Below are 15000 nucleotides of genomic sequence, written 5' to 3' on the forward strand. Positions count from 1 at the left end.
TATATATATACATATATACGACGGGCTTCTTTCAGTTTCTGTCTACCAAATCCATTCACAAGGCTTTGGTCGGCCTGAGGCTATAGTAGAAAACACTTGCCCAAGGTGCCACGCAGTGGGACTGAACCCGGAACCATGTGGTTGGTAAGCAAGCTACTTACTACAGAGCCACTCCTGCGCAAACTTTTTTTTTTTTTGCCTATGGACCCTTCGATTCCTATTTTACTCAGATGGACTCTCATACTCATTCAATGTTTTTAAAAAATCCAATCAGATTTTTATAATTAAATATCATTAGGAATTGTATAAAAATCATTATTAAATTATTGTGTATTGTAGAAGTATAACCAATTAATTAGAGTTAACTTTTAACATCAAAGTCTTATATGGACCCTCAAGGACCATTTGAACCCCAATTGAGAACCACTGCTCTAGTGACTAGAAATAACAAATCTTATGATCAAAAGCTCAATAAATGTTTTCAGCTCACTAAAACTCAATACATGTGATTTTCCAAGTCCACATCAGAGTAACCCTAATATACAATTAACATTTTTTGTTAATGATTATTCATTCATTATCAACATTTCATGTTTTCATTGCCCTGCATCTTTATGATTGTATCTTTGTGGTAACAGGTGCCCTGATACTCCCAGATGTCATGATATTCCTGGGATGATTTCACTCCAATCTACTTGTCTTTCAGTTAATCAAGTTTACTGACAACCAGAATGTTAATGTTTCTCCAGTCAAATGCACAGATCTTAAGATATATCAGTAAGTACTAATAACTTGTACCTTCTTTTGTTAAACCTTTTATTGTCATTAAATTCATTACTCTTTACGATTTTACTTGTTTCAGCACCGCCTTTAGTCGAGCAAATCGACCCCAGGACTTATTCTTTAGAAGCCTAGTACTTATTCTATCGGTCTCTTTTGCCGGACCGCTAAGTTACGGGGACGTAAACATACCAGCATCGGTTGTCAAGCGATGTTGGGGGGACAAACACAGACACACAAACACATACACACATACATATATATATATATGTATATATATATATATATATATATACATATATACGACGGGCTTCTTTCAGTTTCCGTCTACCAAATCCACTCACAAGGCTTCGGTCGGCCCGAGGCTATAGTAGAAGACACTTGCCCAAGATGCCACACAGTGGGACTGAACCCAGAACCATGTGGTTGGTAAGCAAGCTACTTACCACAGAGCCACTCCTACGTTGTACAATATGTGAGAATATAAAAAATATAATAATGAACTTATTGTATACTGTAAGACGTGGAATGAAGTGGTGAGGACTGATCTTTGGATGTTTGCTGATATGAGGTTCTAGAGAAGACCCATCCACGAAACAGTGCTAGAAGATTTGTGTCCCACCCACATGTGACAACACACTTTTTACCCACTCTACCCTAAGAAATCAAACTACAACTCCTCTTCTAATGGCATCTTTCTCTTCCTTACGTTTCCTCTTCATAAATTGTGATTGTTTTCCTATCCCCTTTCTTGCCCTCACTGCCCTGCTCACTGTGCCGTTGCGCCCCACACCCTCAATGTCCATACCCTATTTTTCTAACCAGGTTCAACACTCGTATTCTTGTTACTTGTGAGTATACCCTAGTACTACACCATCCCTCTTCTACCCTCTCTTAAACGTTTGCTGTTTCCTACTCTCTCTCTCTCTCTCTCTCTCCTTTTGGTCACTTTCTCTCTCCTCTTGTTTTTCCTCTGACTTGGTAACCAAGTATCTCCTTTACATCAGCACACTTGTTTCTGGCCTCTCTGTCTGTCTGTCTGTCTGTCTCTCTCTCTCTCTCTCTCTCTGTTTCTCTCTCTCTCTCTCTCTCTCTCTCTGTTACACTCTAACCTTTCATCATTTGATACAGGATGCTCCCTCTGTCGTGGCAAGATGCCCTCTGTTGTGGAGAGACACCTGCTTCTGTCTCTCTGTCCCTTTGTCACTCTCTAACCTTTCATCCTCTGACACAAGTTCCCCTCCTCAAATGTCCTGCCCCTCTCATAATTCCTTGTCTTGTGAGTTACTAGGTTACCTTGCCAGCACTGGTGCCACATTAAAAGCATCCAGTCCACATTGTAACATGGTTGGCATTTGGAAGGGCATCCAGCTGTAAAAATCATGCCAAAACTAACTTTGCCTGTGCTCGTACCACGTAAAAAGCACTGAGTCCACTCCATGGAGAGGTTGGTGTTAGGAAGGGCACCCAGCTGTAAAAACCATGTTAAAACAGACACAGTAGCCTAGGGTAGTTTTGCTACCTGGTTGGCTCCTGTCATCCATCCTACCCATGCATGCATGGAAGATGGACATTAAACAATGATGATGATGATGACAATGATGACGACAACAACGACGATGACAATCAGGTGTACTTGAAATGCTCAGGTGCACAACAATAATCATCATCATAATCACTGTTTTTACTTCCACTTTTTCCATGTGAGACATAAACAAACATCAATGTGAACATGCATGTATACATGTGCGTGCGCGCACACACACACACACACACACACACACACATCATAATCCATCCATATATACAAACAAATGGTGATTGCCTTATCTTGTCAAATGAGAGGCCTCCCACATTCGATCTGATTACTCTGATTTACTTTCATTCCTGCATGTGACGTGTGTGGATATGACCTTTCATGCCACACATCCATTGTCGTAGAACTTTATAAAATACAAAATGGATCAAGAAATGAAATGACAGTGAGACATCTGTACGTCATTGGATTTAAGTGAGTAAAGTTTGTTACAACATGGAGAGACAGATGGACATGTGTGCGCATATGTGAATGATTGTGCTTCATCTTGACATTACATGATTGTTGTAAATGATTTCTACAAAGACATGTCTGGCCATGGGGAAATAATTTCTAAAATTGCAGAAGAATTTGTTGCTGGGCAGTTTAGTTTAATGGTAAAACGCTTGACGAGTAATCACAGAGATGTGAGTTCGAGTCTCATGGCTGGCCAGTAACGTATTTTTCTGCAATAAATGGATAATTTATCCTGATCACGCTATTTATAGCATTATCACACGTTTGAGAAATAAATTTATTTCTGTATATTACCTTGCTTGATTAAGAAGGAAATGGAATAAAATTTGTGGAACACTCACTCGATAGATTGCACATGAAAACCTACTTGACAGTCTGTCAAGAGCTGCATATTAATATGCCCAGAGGATATTGCTGCATTCAAGCTGAGTTCAACATCAAGAATGCTAATGGATGTGAGTATGGGTTGGCAACAGGAAGGACATCTGACCATAAAAAATCTGCCATAATAAACTGTCCTATCCATGCAAGCATAGAAAAGTGGACGTTAAAACAATGATGATATGCAGTGTGGGTTAAAGTTCTTGAGTTTCATACACTTTTTATGAAAGTAAATTAATCAAAAATAAATATTTCTGAATAACTATTTATGTGACGTTTCTATTTTCTTCTCACCTTGTCTTCAATTATTTTATGCTTCACTATGTAACTATCTTTGTAACAATTATACTTTTTTTATGACACAACCTCCAACCTCTGTATAACTACAATAATTTCACATCTATCTGCAATAGATAGCTATCTTACAATAGCTGGAGCTGGCATCCTTCCCACTCTCAGGTATAAGAACAGAAAGAAAATATCACCCTCAAAGGACAAATGGATTAAATCTTTATGATTTATGAGTTATGGATTATAATAGTTAATATTGTGGTTATATGCAATCTTTTTCACAGGAGCTGAACAGCTCCTTTCTTAGCATTGGTACTAAAGAGGAGATGACCCAGTAGAAAAAATAAGAAACAAGAAACTAATTTGAGATTTACAGTCTCAAGATCAAATCCATTCAAGTGAGGGAAGATTGGTTGAATCTTTCATATTACTGAAGATTTTTCACTATTTTACTGCTATCTACTAATTCACTATTTGATATCTTTTTTTCTTCTTTTTCCACAGGATACAGTGTGTTGAGATTCGATTGGGAAAACAAGTGAACACTTTGACTGAAGATATTAAACGGTTAGTCTGGCATTACAATCATAATCTGCAGAAAATACTCCTAAGATATTTGTACATGAATATTTGCGCATATATATGTGTGCATGCACACACACACACACACAAGCAACAGTATACAAACAATGATAGGTTTTGTAGAGTATAGCAGTGAAAATATATTGCACCCATCAAGAAGATAGAGTGCTCACAAAGAAATAATTCCACAATATAGTTTAATCAAACGTCTAACTGATTTCTCGCCACCCTACTTCTCTTTTAGTATACTGTCTTGAGGATGTGATTTTACATTTTAGACATGAAGAGATTTTTTTAGCAGCCATTTGATTACTACTTTGAGCAGGTTGAGTAACTACAGAGATAAGTGCATAGAAACTTTCCTGTTAATTCTTTTATGGTTACAACTTTCGCTATAGTTGCAGTGTATTCTAACCTATCAGCTGCTGAAATTACTTGTGTATAACTCTTTAGAAACACTACAAAATTTTACTATAATATCATTTTATGAATATTTTCTCTTACAAATTGCAAAACACAAATACACACAGTAAGTCATATTCACAGTAAGAAACACTTCTGTATTAGGCCAACAACTTATCCGATGAATTACTAAGTCTTAAAATTACCAGGCATCTACCACATGTACAGTGACTATCTTCAATGTAAACATTTTTGCATTTAGTACAGCTTTCAAATGTATATTTTTTATCTTTTACTTGTTTCAGTCATTAGATTATGACCATGTTGGGGCACTGGCTTGAGGAATTTTTAGTTGAATGAATCGACGCCAGTATTTTTTTTCTTTCAAGCCTGGAACTTACTCTGTCAGTCTCTTTTACTGAACTGCTAAGTTACAGGGATTAACACACTAGCCGTCAAATGACATGGGAGACAAACACAGGCACAAAGACACACACACACACACACACATACATATTTACTACTGGCTTCTTTCAGTTTCCATCTACCAAATCCACTCATAAAGCTTTGGTCAACTCAAGGCTATAGTGGAAGGCAGTTGCCCAAGGTGCCACACAGTAGGACTGAACCCGAAATCATTTGGTTGGGAAACAAGCTTAAACATGTCTTGACTGCTATTCTGTATCTTCAGATAAACAAACACTGCATGAACTCAAACCAAATTAAAAGTCAACATATATGCATGTGTAAGACCTACGAACGTCTGTTAATCACTGGACTGGCTACCTCTATGCCATTAGTCAGTTCAAGCTAGCCTGTCAAGATTTTTGCATCCACATCAACAACGTCTTTGCCCATAAATAATAACACTAGCACTTATAACAGAGAAGATTATTTTGTTGATAACAGAGAGAAATCTCAGTCGTAAGTGTGCTGTTGTATTGTCTCAGAGTTGTTTGCTGTATTTTTCAGCATGCAAGTTGATGTGTTATATAGTGTAAACATGTCCCTATCTTTCCAAATCCTGCTGCATTTCATATGGAAATTTTGGTCTGCCAAAGTCATCCTGGTGTATAAGTTGATCTAACTTTTTTGACTGTAAATTTCAGAAAGAAAAGTTTAACTTGTATACTGGCAAATACAGCATTCGTTGCCAGTACCGCCTGACTGGCCTCCGTGCCGGTGGCACGTAAAAGCACCCACTACACTCTCTGAGTGGTTGGCGTTAGGAAGGGCATCCAGCTGTAGAAACTCTGCCAAATCAGATTGGAGCCTGGTGTAGCCATCTGGTTTCACCAGTCCTCAGTCAAATCATCCAACCCATGCTAGCATGGAAAGCGGACGTTAAACAATGATGATGATAATCTTTTATTTTATTTATCTTATTTTCAGACTTTCTAAAGAAGCTCGAGAACATGTGAAAAGCAAATCACGCCAATTGGTGAGATAATGATTATTATTATTATCATATTATTATTTCAGTTGTTTCTATGAGTTTTTCACCGCAACATCTGTGTGCGTGAACACTAAGTGTTACAGTATATCTGGGAGTGAGGCATGAATTCTTTATATTATAAATAATTTAATGTGTTGTGTGGTTGGTTTTGTTTGTTGTTCCTTGTTCTGTTGTTTTAGTGTTTTTGATGCATTGCTGTACTCAAGAAGACCTGGCCACCACAGCAGAATTGATACATTGCTGATGCCACATAAAAAGCACTCAACCTGAGGCCAGATTAAAAGCACCCAGTACACTCTGTGGTGTGGCTGACATTAGGAAGGGCATCCAGTTGTAGAAACCATGCCAGAACAGACAATGGAGCTTGGTGCAGCCCTTGGCCTCAGCAGCTCTGGTCAAACTGCCCAACCCATGCCAGCATGGAAAACGGACATTAAATGATGTTGATGATGATGATGTACAATCTTTTATAGTATTGTGAGAAATTTGTGTTCCTGAATTGAAAGTGGTTCTACATAAAATAAGTACTGTGCTTTATAATTATTTTGAGAATCATGTGTGAAGTTGTGAGCTCTACAAAGGTATTAGTTTTATTTTGTTTAGATTCCTTTTTATCATGCCTACTACATCAATTATTATTTTGTAGTAAAACAGTAAAACCTATAGAAACTAGTTATTTTCTACATCAGCAAAAAGTAATGCAAATACTTCAAACAGTGGAATATTGTTTTATACTGTCCAACCCATGTCAGCGTAGAAAAGTGAACGTTAGATGATGATGATGATGATGATGATGATGATGACAATGATGAGGATAATGATGACTGTAATGAAGAAATCTAACTTTCAAATGTGTCTTTCATTATAGAGAAGAGAGAAAACTGGTCTCCTTACTAGATTTACTAGAAATTACTGCATAATTAAAACATTCCACTGTCTGAACAAATTATTGTTAGTTTCACTTTTACTTTCATATTTCTACAGTGTGCTTACATCTGTTTCAATGTTCTTGTACTTTATCTTGCTGATTTGTTGTGGTAATGTTTTTGGTTTGTCAGAATGCATTGGTTTTCATTTTTCTTTTTGATTGTGGAATATCTTTCATCTTTTATCTTTTACTTATTTCAATCACTGGACTGTGGCCATGCTGAGGCACCGCTTTGAAGGGTTTTGTTAAACAGATCAACCCCAGTCCTTGTTTTTTTGTTTTAAGTCTGTTACTTATTCTATTGGTCACGTTTGCTGAACTGCTAAGTTACAGGGATGTTTTGAGGAAAGCAGAATAAAAATCATTTTCAGTGCCAGGAGCTGTTGATAAGGAAGCTAAGGTGTCCTCTCACACTGGGACCACCCCATTGTCTTGTGAGTATGAAGAGTAAAATGGAGACTAGATAAAAGTGGCAAACTGTTGAGGACAATAGAGAGAGGGGGAAAAGAAAGGAAAAGAGAGTCCGTGCAGAAAACAAGCAAGATCCAAAAAGAGGAATTCATCTCTTTCTGCGAAGTCATGAGATTTGCAATTCTTCAAATCACCAACACAGAGCTGATGAATTGTCCAAACTGCCATGGGTGACAATATGCTGATTAAGAAGGAATTGGAATAAGATTTTGTGGAACACTCACTCGATAGATTGCACATGAAAACCTAATTGATAGTCTGTCAAGAGCTGCATATTAATATGCCCAGAGGATATTGCAGCATTCAAGCTGAGTTCAACATCAAGAATGCTAATGGATGCTTCCAGGAGCAAAAGATACTTGAGGTCATGGGATACACTAAATCAACCTATGTGGCACCTTCTCTCCAGCGTGAATGGTTTGCCTTTATTTAATTTGTGTAATTCATGTGTTTATTCTCCTTTGTTCTCTTTTACTTGTTTCGGCCATTAAACACACCAACACCAGTTGTCAAGCAGGGAAAACACAGACACAAAGACACACACACATAGATGTATAAATATATATACATATACAACAGGCTTCTTTCAGTTTCCGTCTACCAAATCTACTCACAAGGCTTTGGTTGGCCTGAGGCTATAGTAGAAGACCTAAGGTGCCATGCAGTGAGATTGAACCCAAAGCAATGTGGTTGGGAAGCAAACTTCTTACCACACAGCCATGCCTGCACTTATTTGTTTACCAATTTTTAATTACTCCTCCCTAAAATTGCTGGCCATATGCCTAAATTAGAAACAATTATTATTATTATTTAGTAGGATGGTATATTGACAAACACATTAAAGTATTAGACAAAATACCTTGCATACTTGTCCTATTATTCACTATAATCAGCTATTCTCTCTGTCCAAATTTCTGGTCTTGTGTGACTATGTTAGAAACTGTTGTTGTTGTTATTATCATTTGATAGCATGCTGAGCAAAATGCTTAGTGGCATTTTCTCCCTCTTAACATTCTGAGTTCATCCTTTTGAGGTCAATAAAATAAGCACCAGTTGAGCACTGGGGTCAATATAATTGATTCAACTCCTCTCCTGAAATTGCTGGCCTTGTGCCAAAATTTGAAACCATTACTATTATTGTTAAGGTGGCAAGCTGGCAGGATCGTTAGCGTTTCATCCATCTTTACATTCTGAGTTCAAATTCCACCAAGATCAACTTTGCTTTCATCCTTTTGGTGTTGATAAAATAAGTACCAGTCAATGTAATTGGTTAGCTTCCTCCTCCAAACTTTCAGACCTTGTGCCTATAGTAGGAAGGACAATAATAATTTACTTTACTTTTGTATCTGGTTTGCAAGATTCTTTATATGGATTTGTGTGTTGAAACAAATTTTGTTGTGTCTAGAGAGAGTCATTATGCCAGTATATTAACACACACACTGGTTCAGTTCAACTCATTTATTCTTAGTCAGTTGGTATAATGACTCTCCCTAGACACGACAAAAGATAATAATAATAATTATTATTATTGTTTTGTTTTGTTTTTTTATTATTATTATTATTATTATTATTATGACAACTAATGTAGCGAGTTGATAGAATCATTAGTGAGTCAAATAAAATGTTTAGCATTTCTTCTGGGTTGAGTTCAAATTCTGCTGAAGTCAGTTTCGCCTTGTATCCTTTCTGAGTTGATGAAAAAGTAAGTATCAAATGAACACTGGGGTTGATTAATCAACTTACCCCTCCCTCAAAGCTGCTGGCCTTGTGCCAAAATTTGGAACCATTATTATCATTATTATTATTATGACTTTGGTGTGGTTCTGAATTCAAATCCCATTGAGGTCAATTCTGTTCATCTTTTCAGAGTTGATAAAATCAAGTACCAGATAAGTACTGAGGTCAATTTAATCAACTAACCTCATGCTCCACACCACCACTACCACTACCAATTTGAGGCCTTGTGCCTATATTAGAAATAATTATTATTCTATTGGCTATTTATAGGTGCAGACGTGGTTGTGTGAGAAGAAGCTTGCTTCCCAACCACATGGTTGCAGGTTCAGTCCTACTGTGTGGCATATTCTACTATAGCCTCAGGCCAATTCAAGCCTTGTGAGTGGAATTGGTAGATGGAAACTGAAAGAAGCCTCTGTGTGTCTTTGTATCTGTGTTTGTCCCCCACCACTGCTTGACAACCGATACTAGTGTGTTTATATCCCCATAACATAGCAGTTTGGCAAAAGAGACCAATAGAATAAGTACCAAGCTTGAAAGAATAAGTCCTGGGCTTGATTCATTTGACTAAAAAGTTCTCCAAGTCAGTGCCCCAGCATGGCCACAATCTGATGGCTGAAACAAGTAAAAGATAAAAGATATTATTTGTAATTTTGCTTTTTGCTTTTTTGTTACTGGTGAGGTAGTAAATTACCATTGAAGATTTGATTTATGAGAGGTTGTTGGGGTTTAAAGTAGAATTCTCTGGAGTGACTTCCCTTCCTGCAGGTATGCGAGTGATTTTAAACTTGGTACCTTATGCTAATAAAACATTTGTACCACCTGTTGCGTTACTTCTCTTAGTACAGTAATACCCCACTTTACAAGACCCCAGGTTTACAAGTTTTATTTTTCTAGCACAGGATCAAAATTTTGAATGAAGTGCAAAAGTTTCTACTACCCTAACAAATGCTTCTGCATGTTACCGAGAAATTCATGGAGAGTGGAAAAAAGCTTGTTCTAAGCAAACAACTCCTGACTTGTTTTTTAAAAAAAAATCTACGAATCCATCTATGAGTGCTTGTGAATTGGCAATCACGTCTACAAATGATGGTGTGCATCAAAGTCAAAGTGATTCAGAAAATGATTATAATAATATTTTTTTTAATTCAAATTACGACAAACGTAAATAAACAAATGAAGTTTACTTTTAGAAGCGTTGAGATGTCTTAGAAAGTTAAAGAAGTGATTTTAAATTCTCAATCGCAGAATAATGCTAATAATATAGCCTGAACAGGATAAACTACCCCTATTTTGCAGAGAAAAGTGTAGGTGGCTAGCTGTGGACTCGAACTCACATCCCCGTGATTACGCGTCACGATGCTTTATAAATGATCTTGACATTCTTTTTACTTTACATAAAATATTCTCTACAGTCTACTGTTATTTTATTACCATTTATTTATGAGCACTATAAATTTATTAGGTAAAATATTTTTCTGGGAACAAATTACGATTTATAACATTGTGCTATGGGAAATTATTGCTCTGCTTTATGAGTTTTTGCTTTACAAGCAGTCTCTGGGAACAAATTAACTCCTATATCAAGGCATTACTGTATTTATTTATAATCAGGTGAGTTAGAACATTACCTTTGTCCTTATGCAAGCACAGCACTAGTATCAAAATACTTTAACACTTTTGCTGCAGAAAACAGTTTCATGTACCAATTTATCTTTTGTTGAAGAATGTCATGTTTGAAACTATTTTCTGTTGAGATTGAAAGCACATAGCCCAGTGGTTAGAGCATCAGGCTCACAATCATGAATGTGAGCTTGATTCCCAGACCGGGCTCTGTGTTGTGTTCTTGAGCAAGACACTTTATTTCATGTTGCTCCAGTTCACTCAGCTGTTGAAATGAGTTGTGACATCACTGGTGCTAAGCTGTAGCTGCCTTTTCCATGGATAACCTCAGTGACATGGAGAGGGGAGGCTGGTATGCATGAGCAACTGCTGGTCTTCTGTAAACAACCTTTCCCAGACTTGTGCCTCAGAGGGGAACTTTCTAGGTGCATCCCATAGTCATTCATGACCAAATAGGCTCTTTACACTTTATATCAAATTTATTGAGGTAATGTGAAAGTATTAATTCCATTTTGGGGGAGATATTTAACATCATTACTGGAATAACCATGAAATTTAATTTCACAGTTAAAGGGTTAACTAGTTAAGCCATTTTGTAGAGGTTTATTTTATTACATTGTTGTTTCAATTGCAATTTCAACATTTAGAACATTCCTTGTATACTTTGTAAAGATAGACAAGTAACATCCTATTACTATTCTGTGAGTAGTTTTCAGACAAAATACCAATTTATATGGCATCGCTTTTTTAGTATCTCAATTTGCTTGTGCCACAGTCTTAGCAATAATTCTCTTTGGGCTGTCTTTTTATTTGACAATTTTTTTGTATGGGAAAATATCTTCAAGACTTCTAGTTGATAGAGTTAAAACAGATTTTTATATCCTGAAATATGTGGTATCAACTAACCATATGACAATATTGTAGCAATTAATTTCGATGTCCACTTATACCATGAGGTAGTATTCTATGGCCAAATACCCTTCTGCTTGCCTGTTTTCAAGTTAGGGATTTTTTACTCTATTGGTCTTCACACAATGGAACTACCAGGCTACAGAACATATTGTTTATAGGAGACATAAACATAACCACTGTTTTGCCCATATGATGTCATGCAAAGACTCACAGAAAGTAATTGTATGTGCACATCCCCCCCCCACACACACACACACATGTATAGATGCTAAGTTGATATCATTTTAAAGCTAGTTTAAGAATAATAATGAAACATTCTTCCGTTTATATATTTGTTTTGCAAGATTTTTGATGTGAAATCATGTGTTGAAACAGATATTGTTTTATTTGGGGATGGTCATATTGCCAGTTTAGCCAATAAAAACACACGCACTATATATTTGGTGTTAATTTGCTTCAGCTTTACATTACATTAATCGTATTTCAGCCAGAGTTCTTTCATCACACTTCTGTGACCTCATCAGTGGTCCTTTGCTTTCTTCTTTCTTATTTGTGTGTCCCTCCTTGCTAATGATGAGGTCACAGAAGTGTAACGAAAGAACTCTGGCCGAAATATGATTAATGTAATGTGATGTAATATAAAGCTGAAGCAAATTAACACCAAATATACAATGCGTGTGTTTTTATTGACTAAACTGGCAATATGACCATCCCCAAATACAACAATAATGAAACATTCACTGATAGGGAACACAATATTAACAGTAAAGTCAAATTTACTGTAAAATTTGTTTTGATTTGGGTTTCAAATTTTGTCTAACACCTTATTTAAACAGGACTGGTTGAATAAGCTGTTAGGTGAAACTTAAAGTTCCAGTCAACACGAAAGTTATGATCCCTAAACACACACATATATATTCTTTTATGTGTGTCAAACCCAAAAGCCATGACAATGCTGGGACAGTCAACCAGATGGCCATTTTTGAATGAGATTCTCTAAGAGGTTTATGTGTGTAAATGCAGTGTGCACATTGTTCATGTGCACAATGATGGCATATTCATAATGATGAAAAAGTTTTTCTTGAATTTGTTGCACTTTGATGGAGATCTAAAAGACTGGAAGTAAGGCAATGTTAATTATTATTTTTTTTTTGTATCCAGCGTTAAATTAATACATTGTATATCAAGTCTTCCATCTACTTTTAACTCGGATATTCTACATCACCAACACATGGCAATTTTTTTACTCATTATGTATAACTTGTGCAAATCATCATCACCACCATTGTTTAATGTCTATTTTCCATACTTGCATGAGTCAGACGGAAGTTGTTGAAATGAATTTTCTGTGGCTGGATGCTGTTCCTGTCACCAACTAAGGTATTTCCTCATGACCAGACATGTTTTTACAGAAGATTGGAAATGAAGGACACCACTTGCGTAATGGTGACACTCCTTTACATCTATCACATAAAGGAATAATAAATATGCTCATGTACATACATGCACACACACACACACACATGCATACATGCTCACACACATACAAACGCATGTGCATACATGCTCACACACACACACATATAAACATATACAACAGGTTTCTTTCAGTTTCCATCTACCAAATTCACTCACAAGGTTTTGGTTAGCTTTTACAGTCATCATCGTCATCATCGTCATTTAACATCTGCTTTGAATGATGATGATAACATCTGTAAAAGCCAACCACAGCCTTGTGAGTGAATTTGGTAGATGGAAACTAAAAGAAACCTATTGTATATGTTTATATTAGTAAGTTAAAAAAATAAAAATCAATATTTGTTTTAAGCATTTCTGCAACATTTCAGTATTATTTATTTCTTAATTCAGGCTCTTTACACACTGAAGAGAAAAAAGAACTGTGAAATGATCCTGGAAAAGAAATTAGCTACTTTGGATATTCTTCATAATTTGATTGACAAAATTAAAACTGTCACCACTGACCAACAGGTAAGTTGCTTTTGGGGGTTTTGGTTTCTTACAATTAAACAATTTCATCATTAATCAAATGATTAAACTGAAAACTACTTTGATGCATGGTAAAATAATTTTATAACTTTAGTAAATGCAATTGAAGCAGTATTAAATTAAAATGGTCACCTACACATCATGCCCAATGTATGTATGTGTATGTATATATATATATATATATATATATATATATATATATATATATATATATATATATATATATATATATATATATCATTGACAGGCAAGTTACTGCAATATTCATCCAAGGTAAAATACACTATGGACATACAATGTTTAAAAACACAATATATATTGGAGAAAGACAAAAAACATCATCACAGCTATCAGTGATGTGTACTCACAACCAGCCAAAATTATGCAGTATTTACAATCGTATTTTGATGGAAATGGCTTCCGTCTTATATTATCTCGAAGCTACAAGATTTTGATGACATGACTATTTTTAGAAACATATATTATTGGGGAGGTATAAAAAGCTGGATCTGGCCAGTTTGAATCTAAACAGGTAGAATATTTACGCCAGATACAGCTAGTTTAAATGGTAAAGGGTTAAAAGAGCCCACGCTGATGCAAGCATTCTTTCTGATCAAGTCTCTGATCTGCATAGAACTTCCTCTAGTCTTATAGGCCCTCTCTTTGACTAAGACATTAAAAAAAAAAATGATATTACAACCAACAGTACGTTCTCTATGCTGTGTTCTGTACAGTGTAATTGTAATAATAAAATTGCTAATTGTAATCTAGAAATTCTTTAATCTTTTTGGTGAAATCTTCAACACTGTTTTCTATTAATTAGGTTCTTGAAGCTTATGCATGTGGTGTTTCTGCAATGAAGGTGCTAACCAAAGACATCAATCTTGAGAAGGCAGAAAATGTAATCGACCAGCTACATGATGTAAGTACACACACACAGCAGCATTCTGTATTGGATGTTGTGTTATATATTTGTTATCATGATTATTTTATGTATTTGCTGACAGGTAATATATATATATGTGTATATATATATATATATATATATATATATAATTACAATTAAAAGGGTAAAGGTTTATCAATTTATTAATTTATTAATAAATCAACAATTAATAATTTTTACCAAGCCCTTCGGTATGTAAACACCATTATCGCTGAACTTATTTAACAGTTCTTATACATTTATAAACATAATTAAGGGATCAGCAAACATTTGCTTCACCACATACCGAAGTTCAGAAATAGCAGCTAAAAAAACTGAGACTCCAACAGATAGCATTACCTGTAACTCACAAAGGCAAAAACAAGAAGAAAAAACAATGAAAACTAACCATTCGAAGTTAATCATAGACGCGTTTCTGGATTATGAGCGAT

General features: G+C 35.8%; 1 protein-coding gene across 2 annotated transcripts in view; it reads left to right on the forward strand.

Annotated features, from left to right (window-relative positions):
* Nucleotides 1–15000, forward strand: part of LOC106880660 (charged multivesicular body protein 7) — a 42468-nt gene that overhangs the window by 22980 nt on the left and 4488 nt on the right. For both annotated transcript variants that reach the window (XM_014930708.2, XM_014930706.2), the window contains exons 4-8: nucleotides 707–777; nucleotides 4010–4072; nucleotides 5882–5930; nucleotides 13486–13605; nucleotides 14447–14545. In XM_014930708.2, coding sequence (XP_014786194.1) covers nucleotides 707–777; nucleotides 4010–4072; nucleotides 5882–5930; nucleotides 13486–13605; nucleotides 14447–14545 — 402 coding nt within the window. The remainder of the gene's footprint in view (nucleotides 1–706; nucleotides 778–4009; nucleotides 4073–5881; nucleotides 5931–13485; nucleotides 13606–14446; nucleotides 14546–15000) is intronic.

The sequence above is a fragment of the Octopus bimaculoides genome, chromosome 14, assembly GCF_001194135.2.
Source record: "Octopus bimaculoides isolate UCB-OBI-ISO-001 chromosome 14, ASM119413v2, whole genome shotgun sequence".
Taxonomy (NCBI): domain Eukaryota; kingdom Metazoa; phylum Mollusca; class Cephalopoda; order Octopoda; family Octopodidae; genus Octopus; species Octopus bimaculoides.